Source organism: Vipera berus (genome assembly GCF_964194415.1).
Source record: "Vipera berus genome assembly, chromosome: 2".
Classification (NCBI taxonomy): domain Eukaryota; kingdom Metazoa; phylum Chordata; class Lepidosauria; order Squamata; family Viperidae; genus Vipera; species Vipera berus.
Window position 1 is genome coordinate 51,849,522 of NC_138203.1, and position 13,664 is coordinate 51,863,185.

The 13,664-nt window shown below is 36.1% G+C and overlaps 1 protein-coding gene across 1 annotated transcript in view; it reads right to left on the reverse strand.

The window, feature by feature from the left end:
• The window catches only part of SEMA6A (semaphorin 6A), a 167,253-nt gene that overhangs the window by 17,065 nt on the left and 136,524 nt on the right, over positions 1-13,664 (reverse strand). Inside the window, exon 19 of the mRNA XM_081321924.1 lies at positions 4,217-4,381. Coding sequence (XP_081178050.1) covers positions 4,217-4,381 — 165 coding nt within the window. The remainder of the gene's footprint in view (positions 1-4,216; positions 4,382-13,664) is intronic.

Consider the following 13,664-nt stretch of genomic DNA (forward strand, 5'->3'; position numbering starts at 1 on the left):
TAAGAAACTCACTGCTATAAAATTCACCAAGCAAAGAAGAAAATATGCCTTCTTCTTTAACATACTTTCACATACTCAAGGGTTTGCTTTTGATGTTAGTTGTCAAAATGGTTTACTAAAATCAGAATGACTCCAGCCGCATGCATCTTAAAAATCAGTCCTGGTTCCTTGGCCTTCAAAGATGGAATTGATTATAAAGTTGCCATTTGGCCTGACAGATTTTATTTGGTCCTTTTATCAAGTTTACATAACCTAAATGGGATGCAAAGTATTCAGCTGGCCTTGGAAATGTTATTTCCAACATCCTTTTTACTGAAATCCACAGTGACTTTAAAAATCATTAAAAAATAAAGATATTAATACATGACTTGGTTAGCAGCCATTAACAGATATTATGCAGACATTTTTTTAATATTCTTAAATACAGTAATGGAAGTGAAATTTACTAGTGCAAAAACCCAAGCATGAGAAACCCAAGAAAAGGAGTAAGAAATACCTTTTCCGTCTTTTCAGATATACACCTGCTTGGAAGATTTGACTACCATCTTTTTCTGCACCTTCGTTAAAAACACCTTTGCTTTATTAGTTCAGCCTCCTTGGCATGGTAACATTTTCCATGCAGCTTTAAGAGAGGAAGGAGAGTACCACCAAATATGGTACTCTATGTGCAAATATAAGTCTGAACACCTAATAGATTTTTTAAAAAGTTGTCCTGTTCTCAACATACAACAAAACACACACACACTGAGGAGATTGTGTTTCTTCTTGTAAGTTAGAGGAGTTTGATTTTAAGCTGCTTTTTTATGTCTACTTTGTTGCTGTTATGAGAACTAATTTGATCTAGTGATTAAGGCACCAGGCTAAAAAGCAGGAGACTGTGAGTTCTAGTGCCGTCTTAGCCACAAAAGCCAGGTGGGTGACCTTGGGCCAGTTACTCTCTCTCAGCCCAATTCACCTCACAGAACTGTTGTGGAAAAAATAAAAGGAGAAAGGTGTGTAGGATATGTTTGCCACTTTGACTTATTTGTAAAAATAGTAAGAGCAGGATATAAACAAATACATAAATAAATTTACAATATTGAAAAAAAATGGGGAAAAGATTGAAGAAGCTGTTTGAAAGTTATACAAACTTCACAGTATTAATTACTGTTATGGTTATGCTCCATTTCTCAGACTTTAAATGTGTAGGGGACTTCAAAATGACTGTAAATAATTTTGGCTTAGCTATGAATTTACTTCAAATTGTACCATCATTTGTAAAATAATATTTTATTTTAGTGGATTGCTTCTTATAATGTCAAATGAGACTGGAGCCCCAAAATAATTCCACTCATGAGTCTAAATCTCTTATTTGAAGAGTAAACTGTAAAAATGAGCTAACAGAGCCAAATGGGAGAAACACCTAACCTCATGCTTTGAAAGAAATTATCATGATTATTTTCACCAAATATAACTTGTTTAATCAATTTCAGAATTGATTTTTTTAAGCATGCAGAAAAGCCCAAATCGTTTCATTGTTTGCATGATGGGAACAGTACAACTTTAGTAAAAAAAATAAATAACAAATTTGTACCTGGATTTATGCTTGAGTTTCTGGCTTAAAAAGAACAGCTTAAGAAATCTACACTGCGAACAGCAACCAAAGAACACAATATATATCAGGAATTTCTAATGAAGAGAAAAGGGTAACAGACAAGGGACAGTAGACAACAAAACAGTAATGACTTGTTATTGCTGGAGAATATTATTCTACTTTCTTCCTTTACATTCTTTCAGTTAGTAGGATATCTAAACACAGCAGTTAAATACTATTTTATAGTAAACAGAGTTGAGCCTTGGAAATTCCACAGGAAGGATTTTCTGTTATGGAAGCAGGCAGGGGGAAAGACTATGTACAATGGTAGCAGGAGGGAAGGTTAGATTGCTATGTGAGAAATACAAGCTTTAATAAAAATGAGGACAGACAGAAATAAAAGAACACTGCAAATTCCGCAAAAAGCAAAAGCAAAAACCGAATCAAAACAACAAACAAACAAAAAGCATACTCCGGAAAAGTATGTGATAGCAGAAGTTGTAAATTTTTGCCAATTCAAATAAGCAGCATTGTTGCATAATGGGAGGGATTTTTCAATGGTCAAAATTCAAACCAGAAAGAAGAAAGGCAACACAGAGTTTATATGCTATATATTGAAAACTTTTTGTTTTTTATCTTGCCAAGAATTGTGAGGCCTTCTCCCAACAGCACTTCTGGAGTATATTTAGCGACTAAAGCTGCAGTGTGCACAAATGTCACATTCCCATGAGTAAAAGCCATTTAATTAGCCCCTCCTTCTCAAGATATTCCCATGAGATGTTTGCGTAGAATTGAAAAGCTGAACATATGGATGTGACATCATCAAGGCATCAGTGGCAGTGGAAACAAAGCAGCAAGTGACTGAAGAATTAGTACAATTAAAGGCATGTCATTTTTGAAGTGTGTGAAACAAAGTAAAGGAAAGCACCTTTCACAAGAATAACAAAACAAAATGAAACAAATCACCAACAAAGCATTTTGCAAATCAAAAATTCAAGGCATGAAAAAAGAGTATTTGCAAGAAAATAAATCCACAACCAAATTAAACACACAGAAGATTAAGCATAACACTCTCTTTGGAAAGTGTTTAATGTCTCTTTCCTTTGCCCTTGAACAAGGAATAAGCTGCAAATGGTTTGGGGCGTGCAACATATTGTTGGTTTGTTTTGTTGCAAATGGATCTGAGTTGGGCAAAGGAAGGAAGAAGAGCACAGAGATATGTGATAATGGTAAACAACCATGCAGACACCTCTGCCACCATTGTTTGCTTGCTTTAACGTGTACAGACTGCTTCCAGCTTTGTTAATATTCCTAATTAGACCCTAAAGATTCCATGGTATTTAAATAAGCAAGTTAAGTTCTGACAAATTCCCTCTGGAAATTTCATTCAGAGAATTTCAAGTCAAAATAATTATGATCCAATCAGCTTTCCACTTATGATAAATTGATCACAGACTTGGAATTTGGAAGTGAAAAGTAGATAGCCTGTCCATTAAGACAACTGCTGTAATATATATATATATATATAAAAACCACATAGAACAAGATGCTTTTATCAATTTTCTAAACGTTATCTTTTAAATGTAGAGACTGATCAATTGGTTGAAGCTATCTGTTGAGAAGCATTATTGAATTGGTGAGGCAGATTGTTTTCATGATCTGAGCATTTATGATTCCGTATCATTCCATTTGAAAATTAGCAGATTCTTTTCATTAAGAGTAAAGGTTGAAGTTAGTAATTGATGCATCCGAAACCCCCTTTTTGCCATTAAATACATGCTCTTTCGTGGCTACCCCATTCTAGCTTTTAATGAAAAATATTAATCACATAAGATATACTGCTGCCTTATGGATTACCTACCTGAAAAACAATATGGTAATATACCTGATAATTCACTTAGTGGACAATTTAAAGAGCTTAAAAACTTAATACAACTCTGAAATGAAATTTAAAAAGCCAACAGAGAAAAGACCCCCTCCACTAAATTATTTCTTTTTTAACTACAGATAAAGAAAAGCCCAACTAAAGTGGCATTTTACTGTGGCCATTCATCAGCAACTCTGTTTAATTCCTTCAAGCACAATCTGCTCAGAAAATTTCTTTCAAAATGAATGGAGCACTTCAAGCTGAATGTCATTTCAGTTGAACTTGAATCATGGAAGCTCTTGTAGACTGCACCTTTAATATCAAATAATTATTTTTTTAAATATTACTTCATGGGTTGAACTTGCTTTGCTGCTTAAACTAATTAAAAATCAAAAGTACTTTTACACACTCTACTCCACTGTAGTGCAAGTGGGGATTAATGTAAAGCCAAGACTTATATCTTATCACCATCACTGTTATCATCACTATTACCATCTGAGCTTAATTAAACCTTCCAATCTTGTATCAAAACATGATCAAACCTATAGTCTTGCATTTGTTTTGTGTGGTTTTTCATTGCCAATGAATGGCTAGAATAAAATTTATTTATTTTTTAAAAAATGCTTCATTTTGGTGTGTTTGTGTATGTGTGTGATACACTTTTAATAGCAGAATAAGACTTTTACTTCATGGTACCGTGCAGTAGCTGGAAGCAGTTACACTGAAGTCAATCCCCGCCCTTGCCCCCACAGGAAGAATGATTTCCAAGGCCTTACCCTTTTTCTCTTGGTGATTATGGGACGAAACAGCCACATACGGATTGGTATTCTCAGATGAGCCAATGTGATCCTTCCAATTTAGTATATGCCCTCCAGCATCATAACCCTGTTGGGCTGGAGAGTCTGAAGTAGACATGCTGGGAAGTAGCGAACTGGAGTGTCCTGTTTGCACCATAAATACAGTTAAGGATAGTGAGAACAAGCAGTTTGGTAGCAAGCAACATTTCTAAAGGTATTTGTATAGCCAGATCAAGGAAGGAATGTGCGCTCTTGTAAATCAAAACTCTCCTTTCATTTTATTTGGAACATGCAGGACAACATCTGACAGAAAAATAGGGTAATTTGTGAGCTAGGTGAATTATCTGCAAGTTGCTTTATATAAAAATAAAATGTGTATAGGTATGACTAAAAATAAAATATGTATGTGTAACTCCTGACTATTTGTGTAATAATCCTACAACTATGCAAAGCAAAACAGTTGCTGAAACCAGTAGAACATTTTGGAATATGAGCAGAGTTCATGGTTATGAGCAGAGTCAAATGAAACAAAATAACGTGGAAAAGAGATGTAGCTCTTACAGACTTTAATATAATTAAAGACTGACTTAGATTCTTGAGAGAAACAATTTTTTTTCAAAGCTACAGGCCCAAACCAATGAGAAACCAAAATGAGAAGCAAACTTGTTCTCTCTCTCCAACAGTTTTTTGTCTTTCTGACATCTCATATTCCAAACCATACCTGACAATAAACCGGGCCATTGTCTTTTGCAATAGATTTTCAACTTAAACAAAGGGCTACATAAAAACTGGCCGTTCCGGTTCCACTTATGTTTGGTTTGGCGTAAATAGTACAATTTATATATTTGATTTATATCTTGTTTTTCCATGCTATCAGATGATAAAGTAGAATTTAAAAAAATATATTTATAAATAATTTTAATTTATAAATATATAAAAATATGATTAAGAAAGTGACTGACTCTACACAATTCTGGGTGGCTTATCATTTTAAAATCAGGAAACAATAAAATAAGAATGCAGGCCACCAGTGTCCCAAAGGAAACTCTACATAACAGACACACAAAAAAAATCCACAGTGGCTCACTAATCACTGGGAGAACAGCCAAGGGGGGAGCCATGTGGCTCTCTAGGAGGATTCTATTGCATAGATTTAAGTAAAAAAAAAAGCTTGAGATGTATCAATAAAAGAGGCCTCATATGGTTGTTTCTAAAAAGTAGGTTCTTGAGCTGTTGCAGCCCATCATAGAAAATGCCTTCAAATGAAATGTGGAGGAGGATTAAGCCAAACAATCTCATGAAATACAAGTTGAGAATAAAGATCCAATCAATGTAGCCAGACTCTATTTAAAAATGACTTATCCTCAGAAAACAACAAAAGCCAGCAGAAGGTCTTATGAATTGGGAGCACCTATCTCCTTTTGTCACCTATCCTCCACCCACTGGAAGCCAAATGCTGCAGCTGGTATTGAAATCGATATGTAACAACAGTGTCAAAGTTGAGAGGGTTACATCAACTGGAATAAAACATTACAGTGAAAGGTAGACAGTGAGTGAGATTTTATTTTGCAGATGAGACAAACTTAGAATACAATACTGGAAATAAAGATTACTTGAAATTTCGGGACTGAATAATGATTCTTTTTCACATCCAGTGCAAAACCATTCATTTAGCTAATGTGCATTCTTGGTCTTCTTAACCTCAGTAATACAAAGTGATATGGCTTTGCTTTGGGATGATCAGGCCCTACATCTGTTCTGGGAAGTCCAGTGAACTAAATAATACTGAGTAGAGAGGAGCAAAGCTATATTGTAGGTAACTTAAGGACAAAGGGGAGGATGTCAAGCAAATCAGCAGGATTTGTAAAGTTATCAGTCAGGTTCTTTATAGTTTCCAAAAATCTTTAGGATGAAGCTAGTACTAACTGAAGCCCAAAATATCTGCACCACCAGACTGCTTATCCCCTGCTTTACAGAATTGATATTAATGCTTCTCATACAATTCATATAAGGTTTTTTCCCCCTACAATTAAGGAACTCTTGCCATTCCTGATGTATAAACTAGATACAGGAAATCAAGTCATATTCAAAGAGTTTCTTTTTGGCTAGAGTTATCAGGAAAAAAACTTAAACCCTGATATAATGGGTTTATAATTGTTTTTCACCTGGAAATCACACTACAAGAGCACTATATTATTCTCTATCACTAAGTCTAGTTTCTGAGTCTAGTTTCATCAGCTCGCCATTAATACTGGTCTCAGAACTGATAATTGGACTTTACAGAATATTAAACGATTATGTAACTATCAAAATTATAATTCTTTAAATATAAAAATGGGGAGCTACAGAAAATAAACTTCATATTATTTATCTACAAGTCATTTGGAAACACAATTCAAAGATAATTGCAAAGGAGGAACTGAATCTTGGCTTCAGGCCTTAGTTACTATTTTTTTAAAAAATAGAAAACGTGACTTTTGTGTAAGTGGGATTACTGCAACTAATATCCTTAAAATTGAACCTCATAGAGATCCTTGCAGAGGAGGGAGTATAGGTTGCATGTGACCAAACATCTGTCAAGATTGCATACAAATACAGAAGGAATGTTGTTTTGATATCAGAGTGATTAGAAAAGGGTCCTTATGCTGAATACCAGTTTCATGTTCATCCCACAAAATGTCATGGGTGTTATGTACTGGGCTTTTGGAATATCACCACATGCATTGCTGGAGAACTAACAGTTCTCCAGCAACTCAGACAGGATGTCTCCGGTCTTGCAATTGGTCAACTTTGGGCGGCAAGCATGGCTTCAATCCGATTGGTTAATACCATAGGGCCTGGCTATATATTGAAGCAGGGTGACTCCAATCTCTCAGTACAGTTTCTGCTTAAATAAAATATGAGTTTGTCTGTACTCATCTGCGTGTCCTCGTTCCTGCTCATCAGAGCCCACGACATAATAGTGGGTTTTTTACTCAGCCTTCTCTCAACTAATCCTGTGAAGTCCTAACATTTGTTTACATCTTATTTATCTTTAAAAGGGATGTGGTTCTCAGCACAAGAAAGCAATTGTTTCCAAAAGAATTAGAAATGCATGTGGCTCTTGACAAATAGTATTTATATTTATATCTGGTTTTGATATTCATTTTGCTCTATATTCAACACAGAAATCTTCAGTTAGCCGAGTTCTATAGATGATTTTAGGTTTAATCTGTTAAGTAAAACCTTTTTTCTTAATGTGATAATCTAGAGGAAATATTTGCTCCTGGGACAAACCATGTGCTTCAGCCATATGCAGAACTCAGTGATAATGGAAAGCTATAACTATATAAAGGAAGTAATGGGTACCAGGTGGTAGTAGAACAAGAAAAAGCTGCACAGAAATCAGGAAATTCAGAGTTTTCCCTCTGTTATTAATACATTAGGGCCTATTTGGAAAGTTGTGTATAACACCTCATAAATCTTGGCAAATGTTAAGAGTCCAAGTACACTAAACAAGGATCTTCATTTCCAATCTGGGAAGTTGCCAGGGAGATTTGGTTATTAATAGGAAAGTGATTACAGTTTGATTGTGAATCACACAAGAAACAGACACTGTGAAATAATCCAATTTAGAACAAGTGTGGAATGTTTTACTGGAATGCTTGGGCTAAATAAAGGATCAACACTTTAGATCAGTTGATTTCTAATGGCTGCTTTAAACTTTGAGAGACTGCATGTTGAATATGACTTACCTATAATATTCACTTAGCAACAGATGCAATTGAAACATTGTAAACTTTTTGATTAATTGGTATAACCTGGGTGGTTTAAGAGACTTCAAGCTACCTGGAGTTATAGGATGCTTAAGACAAGCAGAGTTTGAATGGTAACTAACAATTTAATTTTATAAAGAATTTAAAAAGTAAAATGAAAGTTTATAGTTATATATCTCAGTGGTAGAATGATAAATTAAAAAACCCAATTTTGGAGAATCAGTCGGTGCAGGTGTGAAGAAATATGAGATATGCTCCTGATTTAAAAATGAGAGTAATTTATTAGAAAATTTTTCATATCTACTGGAGGTCCTCAAAGAATATTTGAAATGGTATGGACAATATATTTTTTAAATGTACATTTTATAATAAACTGGAAGGTTCTTTAACTCATAGGATCAGGTCTTGTTCAAGTATAGTCTTATTTTGATGTCAAATACTGCATAGCTCAGTACAATTTTGGGAATACAAATTATAGTTAAGGATCTTAATGTGATGTTGAACAATATTTAATATGTGGAATTTATCATTTCATGAGGAACTTTGGCTCTAACGAGTGTGGGACACAATTTGACACACACAGGTAGTCCTTGACTTACGATCACAATAGCCCAACATTTCTGTTGCTAAGTGAGACATTTGTTAAGTGAGTTTGCCCCATTTTACGACTTTTCTTGCCACAGATGTTAAGTGAATCACTGCAATTATTAAGTTAGTCACATGATTGTTAAGTGAATCTGGCTTCCCCATTGACTTTGCTTGTCAGGAAGTTGCAAAAGGTGATCACATGACCCGGGGACACTGCAACCGTCATGAATACATGCCGGTTGCCAAGCAGGCGAATTTTGATCACGTGACCATGGGAATGCTGCAATGGTCATAATTTATTTATTTATTTTATTTATTTTTATTACATTTATACCCCGCCCTTCTCCGAAGACTCAGGGCGGCTTACAAGCTTAGCAGTAGCCTTCATTCTATGTATATGCCTGCTTGTTAGGGCTTTCACACACACACACCCCAAGCGGCATTATTACAAAGTCAGCTTTGTGTGAAAAATGGTCATAAGTTATTTTTCCAGTGCCATTCTAACTTTGAATGGTCACTAAATGAACTGTTGTAAGTTGAGGACTACCCGTACTCTCCTGATTTTAAGCAGGAGACCCAAAATATGAACTTATTTATTTCTGAAAATATTCAGTGTTCTAAAAATGATAATATGATGCAATATGTTTCTATATGGCCTAGAGTAGACTTACTGATAAACATAAGGATTAAATCCAAAACTCCCCTTTGGCAGTTTTCTAACTGGCCACTATTGATCTGGCTTTGCATTAGCAAGCTATTTCTTCTGGCTCATCCTTGGGTTAACACAAAACTGTGATATTCATTATTTATGTGCATTTCTATGTAGCACATAAGAAAATACTTGTTGCCAAGTCATATCACAATTCACTGAGCAAAATGCTGATAACAGAAACAGCTTTTTTAAGGATTTTAAGCAAATATATTGACTGGTTCTTACTTATAAAGCCCTACATGGCTTAGGCCCGGGATATTTGCAGGACCGTCTGCTGCCAGGAACGACTTCCCATCGCCCTGTGTGCTCACACAGAGAGGGTCTCCTCAGGGTGCCGTCGGCCAGACAATGTCGGCTGGCGACCCCCAGGGGGAGGGCCTTCTCTGTCGGGGTGCCTGCCCTTTGGAATCAGCTCCCCCGAGAACTTCGGATGGCCCCAGATCTCTGGTCCTTTCGTCGCGACCTAAAGACATACCTTTTCCAACTGGCTGACCTGGACTGACTTTGGGGGTTTTAATTATGTTCTTAATTTTTACTGGTTTTTAGTGGGGCTTTGTAAAATTTAATTTCTTTTAATATTTGTATTTATTGTTTTTATTGTTGTTTTTATTGTTGTTAGCCGCCCTGAGTCCTTTGGGAGATAGGGCGGCATATAAATCCCATAATTAAATTAAATTAAATTAAAAGTGCTGCCTGAGTCCTTAAATGGTTTAACATATGTTTGGCTACTGATTTATACGTTTACATCTTTTATGATACAGTTACATTGTGTAAATTTCAGGCTATAAAATATACAGGTAGTCCTTGACTTACAACCACAACTGAGCCCAAATTTTCAATTGCTAAGCGAGACATTGGTTAGATTAGTTTTGCTCCATTTTACAACTTTTCTTGCCACAGTTAAGAAAATCATTGCAGTTGTTAAGTTGGCAACACAGTTGTTAAGCGAATCTGGCTTTCCCCAGACTTTGCTTGTCAGAAAGTTAACAAAAATGATCACATGACACCTGCAACTGACATAAATATGAACAGGTTGCCAAGCATCTAATGATCACGTGTCGAGAACGCTGCAATAGTCATAAGTGTGAAAAACGGTTGTAAGTCACTGTTTTCAGTGCTGCTGTAACTTTGATTGCTAAATGATTTGTTGTAGGCAACAGTGGTGAATATCTGTAGCTCGGGTGTAGGATGAGGGTGAAGGTTCGTTCGCTGGGCTTGTGGGTTGGTTTCTGAACGTTTTGTTACCAGGCTAGGTAACATCTTTAGTGGAGTTCAGAGGATATTAGTGTTCTTCTGTGTGAAGAAGAATGCTGACATCCCCTGAACTCTGCTGAAGATGTTACCTAGCCTGGTTACGAAATTGTTGTGATTCAGGGTCAGCCTGTGGGTTCGGCAGTTGGGTCGGATGACTCAGAGGAGGAGGAGGAGGAGGGGGGTGTTGAAGAACTTGCTGATGATGGCTTTGAGGCTCCGCAGAGCCCCCAGCCAGGCCCCTCCCACCTGGTGGAGACCCAGCTGTGTGAGCCTGACAGCGTGGATGAAGATGACCCACAGCTGGCCCTGTTCAAGGACGCCCGACGCAGGAGGCAGTCAATTAGGAGTAAACAGAGGAAGGCAATGGGGCTCCTCGGAAGGAGGCACAGAGAAGCCACGCCCTGAACTCTATATAAGGGGAATGTGTGGGAGGGCTGGTTTGCTGAAGGCAACCGCTCGGATGGTTCATGTTTCTTAAAGCTCCGGTTTCTTGGTTCGTGTCTTGTTTGTTTTTGTAGCTATAAATTTGGCAGGCGTAGTTCCAGCCTCTTACCGTTTGTGGAGGGGTTGTCCCTGCCTTTTCTGCAGGGCCGGTAGCAGGCTGGTACAGAACAGAAATGTTCGGAAACCCAACCCACAAGCTCGGAGAACGAACCTTATCCCTCAAACTGTTGTATGTTGAGGACTACCTGTAATCCCTCTGTAGCATAGAATTATTACTTACAACTTTCAAGATTGTAGCTTGAAAGGTGTCTAAGGAGCCCTTTTTATTGTTTGTTAGTTATCCATGGAATACAACAATACAATTTATATAGTTCAGGAGTACAGTAGTATACAAAAGAGAAATTAGATTTTGTTAGAGCACTGAAAGGTAAGGATTTGGAAAATTTGTCAGAAGGTTAGTTAGTTACAGTATATGTTGCAGGATGGCAGATATTCAGGTGCCCAATGCATTATTTTGTTAAGTGACTACAGCAACCAAAGGAACTAAAAAAGTTAAATTATCAGTGCAGAGGGAGGGAAGATGTAAATGTACCATGAAGGCTTGGTTCACTAAAACTGATGAAGATAAGGACAAAGTCTTAAAGGAAGAAAGCCTTTTGTATCCTTCAGTTCACATGAACATGCAGTTGGTTTCTTAACAAAAGAGGTACTGTACTTTGCTCAGCTAGCACGGTTAGTTTGGACGTGGGACATCACTATGCAGAAAAGGGCAAATGTGCAGCTTTTTTACTTGTAGCTAAGTTATATATATATATATATATATATATATATATATATATATATATATATATATATATATATATATATATATATATATATATATATATATATATATATATATATATATATATATATATAAACTAATGGAGTTTGATCTTCCAGTGGAGAGGCCAAAAATGAGACTTAATAAAGAGGGAAGTGACTATAGCGAGCAAAGACATCTATGTGTTGGGCATTTGGAAATATGCTACTGCATGTCCCTCCATCACTGTACTTGGTTCCCCAGGAAATAAGCCAAAAAGATTTATGTGAATGTTTACTCAAACAGACATAATTTCTTAATCACATAACTAATTTTCTGCTTTTACATGGTTGAAATAGAAAAAAGTATTTACAAACAAAAAATTGCATGTTGGATATCATAAATGGATTTAATCTTATGAAGGGAAATAAGCTAACTGAATTTGGTGATATTTACTTCTTCTAGCTGTATGATTACACTACAGGACGACTGCCAATATTGTGATATTGTGCATTATTATACAAGAAAAGAGCTTGAAAAATTTTAAAAAAATATTTTTACTTAAAAATAGTTCTGAATAAATGCTGTAAGAGATGGAAAAAAGTTGCTTTAAGGATTGGGATCAATTCAACTCATTAAAGCATCCATGCCTTTTTTCAGGCTTACATTGAAACCTGAGAAAAATGCATCTGCTTTGATTATAGGTGCTAATCTTAAGTGCCAAAGCAATTTTTCCAAAGTGGTTTTGAAATGTGTACAACTATAACAATTTTAATTTTGGCAAGTGATCAGAGTGGTGGTTGAAATTTCATCTCCTGCCAACAGTTCCATGAATGGCCAAAATTAAAAAACACATTCTTTCTTGACTGAGGTGTTTCTTCTCTTATTTTGGGATCATGGTTGTATTTTTTTCCTTTATGCAATCACCTGCTAAGAATCATTTGACGCCATATCTATTCAGCTAGCCCTGGGGGAGTTGCAATGCCATATGAGAATAGCTGTATTGTCTGTTCCCCCCTAAAATTAATTGTTTCATTTATATATTTGTTTCAGAATTTGGAAAAAAATGACAAAATACTTTTTTTCTGGCCAGAATTTTTTTAGCAAAAACCTGTTTAGAAAATCCCTTACAGTGTAGGAAGAGATGCTAGATTCAACTGAATGCATACTATGAATTTTGTGGCAATAAACTACAGACAGCAACTCCAAATGATATGAACTTGTTATTTGGGAAGAAATATTTATATAATGTTTACTAAAAATATGAATTATTATGCATAATATGTTAGTTAAGAAGCACAGTTCTAAGGGGAAAGTTGCAAATTAAAAGAATCTAGGATAATAAGAGTTACTCTTACTCCTTCCCTTTTCACTTCCCATGTTTTTGTCCTAAACATATGCTTTTATGGTCTGGGAGACATCCTGGATGTATACTGGTTTTTTGAAGATTGTTCCCTTTGAAAGCTGGGAATTCTAATCAGTTATGTTGAATAAATGAATAATGTAATTGCATGTTGTGTTGTCTATGTCTTCCAAATTGTCCTTTTAACTGAATTACAGTAACTTGATTTGGTTCTATCCACCTAGTTCTATTACCTTTGCTGCTTGTCTATGGGTCATCCAGATATTTCAACCTGGATGTTGTAGCATATCTCTCCACTTTGGGGTGACTTTGAGTCAGTGGTGACTCCTGGAAACTACCTGGACTAAACATTTTTGGAAGTGGTTTGCCATTGCCTTCTTCCCAGAGCTGAGATAAAGTGAATAACCCAAGGTCAGCCAGCTGGCTTTGTTCCTAAGGCAGGAATAAATCTCAGTCTCCTGGTTTCTAGCCTGGTGCCTTAACTACTACACCAAACTGGCTGTCACTGT